General features: G+C 32.4%; 1 protein-coding gene across 2 annotated transcripts in view; it reads left to right on the forward strand.

Annotated features, from left to right (window-relative positions):
* LOC141447110 (cytochrome P450 4C1-like) overlaps positions 1-12,040 on the forward strand; it is a 30,439-nt gene that overhangs the window by 12,785 nt on the left and 5,614 nt on the right. The window contains exons 7-12 of one of the 2 annotated variants that reach the window (XM_074114311.1): positions 2,083-2,230; positions 6,718-6,757; positions 6,934-7,052; positions 7,730-7,967; positions 10,710-10,889; positions 11,370-11,553. In XM_074114311.1, coding sequence (XP_073970412.1) covers positions 2,083-2,230; positions 6,718-6,757; positions 6,934-7,052; positions 7,730-7,967; positions 10,710-10,889; positions 11,370-11,536 — 892 coding nt within the window. In that variant the 3' untranslated portion in view covers positions 11,537-11,553. The remainder of the gene's footprint in view (positions 1-2,082; positions 2,231-6,717; positions 6,758-6,933; positions 7,053-7,729; positions 7,968-10,709; positions 10,890-11,369; positions 11,554-12,040) is intronic. The other variant, XM_074114312.1, reaches the window with a different exon arrangement.

The raw sequence follows: 12,040 nt of genomic DNA on the forward strand, positions 1-12,040 counted from the left end.
CGCAGACTTAACACATTTCGAAACCCCAAAGCAGGGCTCCGGGCCAACGAAGTGTCCCGCAGAGCCTTCCCGGGCCAATAAATCTGCCACTTCGTTCCCCTTGTGCCCTGAATGACCAGGTACCCAAACTAGAAAGACCATATTCTGGTCACTAATTTCCTTCAGGGCACCCAGACAGTCCCAAACCAGCCTTGAATTGACCTGGTAGGAACTAATTGCCCGTAGAGCAGCCTGACTATCCGAGAAAATTACGACTGTCTTAGATTCTAGGAATGCATTTGTCTTGCGGCCTTCCGAAAAGCCATCGACTTAAGAGCCATCAACTTGGTGTCCTTACTTCATTGGAGTAGATGCTCCATTCCTACCAATTGATCAGCATTGCCAGCATGAAATGGCACCCATTCAACGGCTATCTAATGTTATTGGAAAAGCGACGTCAGGGACTCTGAATTCCCAAAGAAGGGATGAAGTTATTTTATAATAATCTGACGAGATTATAGTCCTTTGTGTACTTCACTTAATTCTTGGTATTTAGGCCACTTGAAAAAGGTGTCCAAAACTATATCTTGAGTATTATTGGGTCATGCGCAAAGCTGAAAAAGAAAAAGTTGATAACTTTTTTTATAAATATTTTAAGAACATAAATAAAAAAGAAAAGAAAAGAAGCAATATTTTCCACAACAATTTTGATTTCCATAAAGACTAGTCAAATTAAAATTGATCGGGTCTGCAGAGCTCGGTAATATTCTTTGATTTTATCCATCAAAGCACGCAATTCGCCCTACCCCAATTTTTGATTGGTTTTTAAAATTTCATCTATTTGAAGTTGATTCATCAATTAGGAGTCACGAATTTGACTTCCATTTTTAATGTTTATGTCACTCACTATACTTTGCTGACTTAGTGGTTCTACACAAACATAAAGTTTATGAAAGCAGCAAAATGTTCAAAAGCTTTATGTCGGCAGAAAAAAAGATGAAGTTCTACTCAAATAAGTGTATTTCCAAACTTCGAAAAAAGTGTAAATAAACTTTTTACTAGACAGTAAACTCTTTTATTTTTTGAACAGAACTGAAGTTATTCTTTGCTGATTTTCAACTTATAAAATCCCACCAACATTGAGCTTCAGTTCTGGAAATGGAATAAGCTGACCCATTTTACCAAAATTTTGTGTAAGTATGGGGAGGGGTTAATGATCACTTTAAGTTCGGGATTTTTAGGAAGGTAAAGGACGGAAAAGAGCCGTTAAGTATAGTGTGTGACGGATACATTTTAAGTTAATACTCTACACCAAATTGAAGAATCAGCCACAAATTATGGATGAAACTCCGTAACTGGTTAGATATTTAAAAAATAATCATGATGGCTATGGAGAAAAAAACAGCAAGACAAAAGTATATTTAATTACACTTAAATAAAACAAAACCTGCTAAGAAATATGAATAGTATCGTGTTTAAAATAATATTTCTTAAAATATAACCTATCGCCCAAAAACCTTTTGTTTTCGAAAGATTAATACGTTGAAAATCTTGCTGTAATAAGTGAAAAAGTTTAGCCACATTCTGGTGGTGATAGTTCTGTCCAGTAACCATTAATATGTGACCTTGATTGGAGGCGAATTGCTATCGCACCCTAGCACAAATATTTCTTTTTATATTTAACAATTATAATAGCTATCTTGGTTCTGTTGAACTGAGCTCCTTCTAAAGAAGCCCTTAGCTTATTCTGTGAATGGGTTCGGGTTCTTTAGGTGGTGGAACTTAACACCCAACCAGCGGACAGGGTGTTGGCTTTCTCATTTCTTTTTTTTTTTTTAAATTATGAGAGAGCTTTTTTAATGAGTTTTTTCCTCTCTCTCTGAATCTTTAATAATTCTGAATGACTTACGAATGAGAGGATCATTAAGAAATGAAATGAAAATTATTCGTTTAATAACTAAGTCTGTGTATTTTTGAATTTCATTTAAATATAAGTACATGAACTTAGACGAAACCCTCTTTTTTTTTTCTTATTAAATTTAACGCTTGGAAATATTATTTTTATAACTATTAAAATAGATTGTTTTGTAAATTTAATTATAGAAATCTTAATTTTGGCAGAGTAACTAGTATAGTAGTGCAAATGATGTTCAAGCCCCAGTACAATATTTACCGACCTATAAATCGTTTTACTGCCGAAGGCCGCCGTTTAATTAAAAATGGAAAGGAACTATGGGCTATGTGTTATGAAGTAAGTAACTAAAAATAGTTTTGAACGAACGTTTGGAACTAGAAAAATTAAAACAATATTTTGTGTGGTTGTCGTTGCCGCATATAATCAAAAAATAATTTTTTTTTAGTTGTGGCTGGTGAAGTAAACAATAACTATCTCGCTAGACGCCTTAAGCACTAGAATAGAATAGAATAGAAAAATGCTGTATTTCGTGTATTATTAACACATTACAGGAATTCTGTGCTAATGACATTTAGATAATCTTGAAATTAATAATAATGTCAATACTAAAAATTAAATAAAATACATAAACCCAAATAAATAACGCAACTGACATTACTAACAATATAACTGTTTTAATTCCTGAATCAAAGAAAAATAATAATAAATAGAAAATAATATTAAAACAATACAAATATAAGAAATAACCAAACAGTGTTTTCTAACTTTAAGAAACTATAATGAATAATTTAAATAAACTAAAAACTTTTCTTTTATTAATTTTTATTCAATTTAAATTAAATTAATTCTGATTTCATTCTTTCAATTTACTCCCTGCTCGTAATTATTATTCCTTTATGAAAATAAATCGACTCTAAGAGAATAGAAACAAAGCATAATGTACAGATACTATTCATTAAGAATAAACGATCTTATTTTGAAGGCTTCAATAGTAAAATTTCTTGTATTAACACATTACAGGAGTTCTGTGCTAATGACATTTAGATAATCTTTAAATTAATAATAATGTCAATACTAAAAATTAAATAAAATACATAAACTCAAATAAATTTGCAACTGACATAATAACCAAAATAACTGTTTTAATTCCTGAATCATACCTACTCATCCTCAAACTACTCTTCTCACCTATGCTGACGATACTGCCATCTTATCTACTGAAAAAGACCCAATAATAGCTCATAGAAATCTTCAGTCTCACCTCACCTCCTTAGAAAATTGGTTCAAAAAATGGGCTGTCAAACTGAACGAAACTAAATCTCAAAATATTACCTTCATTCTTCGACGCATCACTCTTCCTCCTGTCTTTTACAATCTTATTCCTTTACCTGCTGTCAACGTAGTCCGCTACCTCGGGCTTTACCTTGACAGAAGACTTACATGGAACCCTCATACTCGACTTAAGAGAACAGAACTTAACAGACGCTTCCGACAACTGAAAAGACTACTCGACAACAGATCAAAACTCACTCTGGACAACAAAAGACTAATATATGTAAGTATACTAAAGCCAGTCTGGGCTTACGGCATCGAACTGTGGGGTTCAACCAAACGCTCAAATCTGCAAAGGATCCCAGTCCTTGCAATCTAAAATTCTTCGCTCTATAGTAAACGCTCCTTTCTACGTCACCAATCAAACCATTCACACAGACTTGAACATTCCTTTCGTCACACAAGTTGCAAAAACACGTTACAGAAATTTCCATCTTAACATACAAACACATCACAATCCACTTGTACAACATCTATCTTCAAGAACATTTCCAGACAACACTTTCAGACGTCTTAAAAGACAGTGGCCTCGCGATCTCCTCTCTGATGAAGAGAGTCAGTAGAAAGTAAATTGTTTTTTGGAGTGTTACCGCTGGGTAACTTCTCCACTCTTTTATTCTGTTATTTATTGTTACCCTTGTTGCTTATAACGCAAAATGCGTTGATTGTAACTAAATAAATGATTAAAAAAAAAAAAAAAAAAAATTGCTGAATCAAAGAAAAATAATAATAACAATAATAATAAATAGAAAATAATATTAAAACAATACAAATATAATAATAATAAGAAATAACCAAACAGTTTTTTCTAACTTTAAGAAACTATAATGAATAATTTAAATAAACTAAAAACTTTTCTTTTATTAATTTTTATTCAATTTAAATTAAATTAATTCTGATTCCATTCTTTCAATTTACTCCCTGCTCGTAATTATTATTCCTTTATGAAAATAAATCGACTCTAAGAGAATAGAAACAAAGCATAATGTACAGTTACTATTCATTAAGAATAAACGATCTTATTTTGAAGGCTTCAATAGTAAAATAATACAATTTATTTAGATGGTCAAGAGACTCAATTATTAACAATTTTTTGGAATAAATTCATTTCATTTTTATTGTTTATTACTTGCGGTAAATAATGTTTCCTGACAGGATCATAAATATGGCACTGGATCAAGATATGTTCCATACTTTCTGATCTATACAGGTTACACAATGAACAAACGGAGTCGGTATTTATTGCATGAAATCCACCTTTTCTAAACCATATTTTAATAACCTTATGGCTGGACATTCTTAACTGGCTAATTACTCGTAGTTTGTCTATTGCGCAATTATGTTTTAGATATTCCTCTGATACCACCAACCCTCTTATATCTCTATAAATATAACTATAGCTGGAATTGATTGCTCGCTGAACTGCCTTAAGCACTAATGGTCTCTTGTTAAGACAATCTGTGTGCGTTAAAATTATTACTTATGTATATTACTTAGAGGGCTATCATTGGGTAGTTTCTTCCCTTGTTGTTCATTATGCTGAATTACTGTCATTGTAATACTAAAATAAAAAAATCAATTATTGCGCTATAGTGATCTGCTCACTCAATAAATTAAATTTGCAATACTTGTAGTTGAAACTATACTAAATGGATCACTGTTTTTATTTATTTACTGCTTTTATTAAAATTGTCGATGTACACTATGACAATTCACATAGAATCTATGGAAATAGTTTTGATTCGTGCAACCATTTGAATTTAGAGAATCTACAGGCAAACTACTTATGCCGAAACCTCTTTTATTTCTTTGTCTGTAATTCTTATTTGATCCAAAATTTCTTCAATCTCTTAACTATCTTTTACATAATGTCTTGGCTCTGAGTGGACTATGATCCCGATATACGAAGGTCGTTTGAAAAGTCCGTGTAAAGTCAGAGAGATAGCACCAATGGCGCGTATCGAGGTTATGTTTAGTTAGTAGCATCTCTTGGAAGAACACACACCAAGTTTCAGCCAGATCGGTCTATTTCTTTGTGTTTGGCATTCGTTTGAATCGAGGAAGACGAGTGATTTTCAAAAAATGGACGAAAAAGAATTTCGTGTTGATTAAACACTACTTTATGAAAGGCAAAACGCCTCAGGAGACTAAAGAGAAGCTTGATAAACATTATGGTGACTCTGCACCTTCGATTAGAACAGTTTATAAGTGGTTTCCAAATTTTCGGAGTGGCCATATGGGAACAAGTGACGCTGAACGTTCTGGACGCCCTGTTGAGGTTACTACTCCAGAAATCATTGATAAAATCCATGATATGGTGATGGATGACAGAAGAGTGGAGGGTGCGTGAGATTGCTAGTGCTGTGGGCATCTCGAATGAACGGGTACATAATATTTTGCATCAACATTACAGGTGCATATTATTCATCGTTATTGGACAGTTTGAAAACCGAGCTACAAGAAAAACGCCCACGATTGGCCCACAAAAAAGTCCTTTTCCATCACGACAACGCACCAGCTAACACCTCAGCAGTTGTGGTCGCAAAATTAATGGAAATAGGGTTCCAACTCGTTTCACATCCCCCCTATTCTCCAGACTTGGCTCCCTCGGACTACTATTTGTTCCCTAATATGAAGAAATGGCTGGCGGGAAAAAGATTTTATTTAAACGAGGAGGTGATTGCAGAAACGAATGGCTATTTTTCAGACTTGGACAAATCCTATTATTCGGAAGGGATCAACAAACTAGAGCAGCGTTGGACGAAGTGTATAAGCCTAAAAGGAGACTATGTTGAAAAATAAAAAAGGTTTACCCCAAAAAATTAAGTAGTTTTTATTTTTGCACGGACTTTTCAAACGACCCTCGTATCTTCTCATACATTCTTCTATTTGCGAACCAGACTTGTACAGCCTTTCGTACTTGGAGCTTTGCGTAATGACCTGTATTCGTATAATATATCATATTGTCTGACCATTCATTGCATGATGGTAAAAATGCTGTAAACTTGTGCAGTGTGATACCATTCTTTTCGAAAAACTGGCAAAATGTTTAGTTTTTTAAATTGATTACCATTAACTAGCAATTTGCCGACGATAATTACTGTTTACTAAATTCATAACAATAACGCAGACTGCGAAGTAAGAAATGAGAAATTAAAAAGCAAATTTATTAGTAACAATCGCTTCTGAATTAAAATTGTGGGAATGTCTTAGCTAGAAATTACTCAAGTTCTAGATCATTAAAATCAAGTTTGTTTTATTGTTCATTTTAAGTGTAGTTATTCCAGAATAACACTATTACAATGAAATTCTGTACCAAGATGTTTTCTGTACCAAAACATTTGAAATTTTCTTTAAAAAGAATTGTATTAAATTTTTTCTATTTAGTACCCAATCTACTTTTATATCGAACAATAAATTGCTAAGTTAAATTGAAACATAAAGTGAAAAAGGAAAAAGAAAATTTAATTTAAATGTAAAATATGTTACAGATGTTATCAACTAAAAGGCAAGAGAGGGAAAACCCAAAAGGTAATCATGCCATTTTGTTGTATCTATAAATGAATCGTGCTCATCTATTAGTTATTTTGATTGGTTTGTGATAATACATTTCCACTGATTGCTATTTAAAAGATACACCATTGTAACAACCAAAACAATAACATAAAATAATGAAAATAATTTGTGTTTTGAAATGGTGATTACAGTTAATGAAACATATAATGGTCAACCACAATATTTTAGTGATTTTATATTGAATATGGAGAAAAAATATGATTTATCTACAGATCAGACGTCTCGTCTAATGATGGACTTTGTGGCAGCGGTATGTCTTTTTTTTAAAAAAAAATAATAAAAATAGTGTAAAATAAATGCTGAGAATACCATGTTTATGTATAATAATAGGGTGTGACAAAAGTATCTGGGCTGTCCTTTTTTCTTGCCAATTTTTTGAATTAGAGATTGATTGTCCAGCAATGGCAATCAATATCAAATTACGTACCTATCATTAAGAATGATATTTCTTTGCTCCATTTGCTTTGCTAACATTATCTGCTGCTGTTACACAGCGCTGAAGGCTTAACTCAATAAAAGTTGGTTAAAGTGGTTTTGTCTGCTACTCGTGAAAAAATATGATAACCTTCCTGTATCAGTGTAAGGTTAGTTTGTTGTCGATTTCAGATCAACTCTCAAATTGTTTTGCAACGTGCAATTGAATACCAGCAACGTTGTTTGTTAATGTAAGTTATGTGTACTACAAATTTGTATATGTACTTTTTTTTATTCTTATTTCTCTTCTTATTATACAATAATAAAAGACAATCATAAATGTATAAACCTAACCGAAGTTAATCACCAGAGAAATTTGTTCAGCAATTAACCTGTTTAAGGAGAAAAAAAAAATTCAAATAACGTTGTAAAAGCAAAAACCAGAAAATTATTTTTTATTACTCTTCATTTTAATCTGAAGTAACTTTTCCTTTTATTTAATGAGTTTTCCAGGGTGTGGATACCTCAGCTGTAACTGTTAGCTATGTACTATTACTGTTAGCCATGTACCCTGAACATCAAGAGGCTGTTTACCAGGAACAATTAGACGTAATGGGAAGTGATTATGAACGGCAACCATCTTGGGAAGATTTGTCTAAAATGACCTATTTGACCAGAGTTGTTAAAGACGTTATTAGACTTTATTGCCCACCAGCTATATTTAGAAAACTTTCTGGAGATTTTCATTTTGGTAAATTAAGTTTGTATATATTATTAACTAAGATTGGTTTTTCTAAAAGCTAAAGTCTGAACGTAGCTTTACTACTAAAAAAAATTAAAAAGATATGCCTAAGTTCATAAAAAAAGGTTTCATTTATCTGGCACAGTTATTTAATTACTGAGTATGAAGAGATTTAATGGTACAAACGCTAGATATAAAGTGAATCAGTGAACAAAAAGTGAGCCTTTTGAGTAGATTACGTTAAGGTTGGCAGATTCACTCTTTGACCCTTTTGGTCTGTTTGTCATACACAATTAGGGCTCTCTTTTCATTTCTATTATTTTAATTATTCAGGAGGCTGCAGAATCAAATAATACATTTGGGGAACAGCTATATTTCTTCTTCTTTCCAGTCGTATCCTACTGACAGCAAACAAAACAGTTCTACTATCTCACAAAACCTGTTTTGGGCTTTCTGTTGTTACACCAAAATTCTTTGCCGAAAATGAGCAAAAACGGCTTTTTCAAAAAATGTTCTTGTTGTTGTTGTTCTTCTTCTTCTTCTTGTTACCTTTTTTGTAAACGTAGCGCCTAAACGCGCGAACCGATTTTCATGAATGAGGTGTCATTCGATTCGGAATTTTATGTAGATGTGCCTTTTGGGGGTCTCGATGCTGTACATCGAATGGGAGAGGAGTTAGCCCCCTTTATGTAAGGCCCCCTCCAAAATTATTATTACTAATTACTCTGTAATTCTTGGCTCGATTTTGATAAAATTTGGTAGGGTGATAGGGTTAGGGCTCCCCTACGTAACATTAAAGCGACGATCAGCTCTTACACTTTTTAAGGGGAAGTATAGCAATCGTTGCAAATTATCGACACGTGAACCGATTTTCATGAATGAAGTGTCATTCGAATCGAAATTTTGTACAGATTTGCACTTTAAAAGTCTCGACGCCGTGCCTCATAAGGAGGGGAGTTTGCCCCACCCAAATAAGACCCTTTCTAAAACTATTATTACCAATATTTCTATAACGCTTAGTCCGATTTTGATAAAATTCAGCCCGAATAAGTGGTTAAAGCTCCTCTACGTGGCTGTGAAGTGCCATCTAGCTCTTACACCTACTAAGAGGAAGTACTGCAATCGTTTAAATTATCAATGAGTGAACCGATTTAAATCAATGAATTGTCGTTCGATTAAAAAATCTTTCCTCTTTGCCTTTTAGGGAGAAGTACTGCAATCGTAGTTTATTTTTCTTACTCCTCTTAAAAGGAAGTACTGAAATCGCAGTTTAATTTTGCTATTTACGTACAAATACCTTCCTATGTTATTCAAAACGCTTTTTCAAAAAAATTGTTATTGAGGATGGTTTGGGGGAACGCAACTATAATCATTCTATAAAAAGATCTCTCCAGTAGTAGTTACGGTTCCGACTTAACACCTTCTCACGTTATAATGATAGAATTGCTTATTCCAAATTTTAAAAAAATCTGTAAAGAAGATATGTAACTTTGTAAAATAGACAAAAAGAAAAATCTATCCAAAAGGTACAAAAATCTCCTTAACAAAAACTTACAGTTTAAAATGTTAAGTATAAGGGTTGATTAAACGCCAAAAGGTACACAAATCAGCGAGTACCCAACATTTCATTAATACTTCATTAATAGTCAAGTAATTCTACTGCATTAATTTTCATTAATAAGTTATTTTTTAGAATTTATTAGATGTCACAGACCCTTATGCTGGCCATTTTCGTCTACAAAATATTTGTTCAAGTAGCACTGTAGATTGACTGTAATATCTAGTTATTTATAATAATCAAACTATTAATTACAGGTTAAAAAGAACTGTGGCTTCCCTTTTCCATTCAATTGAAAAATAAGAAAATTTAAATACTTACAATGTAAAAACGTTGTCTACTTCTAATTTTTTCAATTAAAAAATTTGTCAAAACAAACAAACAAGAGCAACAATTCACAATTACTTATCATTGAACAATTTTAGAATTAAGGATTACATTTTTTATGAATGGCATTTATTTTATAACTTCTCTCTCCTGTCTTTTGGTTTTAACCATTCTGCATAAATTTACAAAAAAATTTTGTGCGCGCGAATATTTTTCATGTGCGCTACGTTTAAAATTTATGTGCGACTATTATAGAAGCTACATTTTCTTTAACTAATATTTTTCGCCCTCCTCTTGATGCTTAGCACCCACTTTTCCTGCAGTTTTTTCTAATATATATATATTTTTTTTTTCATAAACCTTAATTGTATTTAACCTTAATGAAATCACGATGATTTGTTCAATATATGAACAAAAAATCTATTCTAAATTTTATCAGGATGATTTCTCCTGCATTTGGATAATTAAAGCAACTGAATATTTCTTAAAAAATATTCTTTTCTGGAAAATATGGCTATCCATGACTTTAAGAATGGCTGGATATATGTACGGAAATCTCATTCCTTTTCATTTTTGTGTGTTGAAAAAAGTTTGTTATTACTTTCAAGTAATATCAATAGCACCATTAAGGGAAGAGATTAGCTGTGCGGGTATAGTATTGGATTTCCATGCGAAGATCCCAAGTTCGAAATCAGCTGCTGGCTCTTTAGATTTTCTCTTCCTAGAAGTTTCTTACAGCTCACTGTCCGGGAATGGACAATGTTATCTGTATCAAGAGCCAGCCAGCAGTACACTGTAAAAACCTTAAGGCGCCTAAGGTTTCAGATGTTGATACATACATAATAACTCAAATAATATATTTTCAGATGGATACACTCTACCAGCTGGATCTTCAATCTGTATTTCTTTGTTCGCTTTACAAAGAAACAAACTTTACTGGTCACATCCTGATGAATTCTATCCAGACCATTTCTTACCGGAAGAGGTAGCAAAAAGGCCAAAAGGTTCTTGTATACCATTTAGTTCGGGTTCAAGATCATGTCCAGGTAAATGTATTGATAGTGAACTTTATTTCGTTTGATTCATACAGAGTGTTTTTTTTAAAGTTCTCTTCTAATAAATTACTTCCAATTTCCTTTAAGGGGTATTTATCATGTTTACTTGTTGCGTTTATGTAATATGCAGTTTCGATTACATAAATAATGATGGGGAGAATTAATAATTTGTTTGAGACAATTGCTTGAGCAAAGGTTGATATTTTTTGCCGTTAAACTTGCCTTTATTTCCTTTATATTCATTTTGTTGGCAACTCACAAGCATAGATAGAATGTCACTTTAAGCTATGATTCGGAACCTTTACTCGTAGAATATTGATTGCACAATCATTTAAATTTAAAAGTCTTTATCTCTTACAAAGATTTACCGTAAGAGAGTATCAAATAATTGATGAAGAAAACAATTTGCACATTTGAATAAGAAAATAATCTTCAATGTTTAATTTTAATAATTGGATTACCTGTTTACAGGGGCTCAGTATGGAATGGTTTCCGTGAAGACATTAGTATCAGTTGTAATCCGAAAATACAAATTTAATACAGATCTGAAGTTTGAAAATTTAGAGTACAAACAAAGCTTTATACCAGAACCTGTACAAGGTTTCATGATTTCAGCAACGCCTAGAGTTCATGGTTGAGTAAATGTTAAATGCAGGTAACGCTTTTTAAGATTGATTGAGGATGTTTTAGTTGATTTCTTTATAAAATAATAATAATATAATAAAATCAATTCATTCAGAGCTTATAGTCTATAGAAAAATATCCTCTTCTAAACGTTGTTACCAATAAAGAAATCTGCTTGGAAAGACTTACGCTTTCATCCTAGGTTTTGCCAATGCCTATTATATATTTGATAAAATTCAAAAACAAATGTCTAACAAGATTCATGACACTTAATCTTGCAGCAGTTTTGTGTAACAACGTCATGATAAATATTCTTCACGATTATTTGTCCGAACAGAGTGAGTCCATAAGGATCGCTTGACGGGTGGGAAAGTGTAATTTACCTCAAGGTACAGCAAGTTTAAAAGAATCTGGAAGTGCATTTACGTCCAGCAATAGAAACGCGCTTCCAAAATATTTTAAACAACGACATGATTTCTTTAGAAACCTAGAAGAGTAATAGATATCTACTGCTTACG

The sequence above is a fragment of the Rhodnius prolixus genome, unplaced genomic scaffold (genome assembly GCF_049639745.1).
Source record: "Rhodnius prolixus isolate KJV_2025 unplaced genomic scaffold, Rpr scaffold_7, whole genome shotgun sequence".
Taxonomy (NCBI): Eukaryota; Metazoa; Arthropoda; class Insecta; order Hemiptera; family Reduviidae; genus Rhodnius; species Rhodnius prolixus.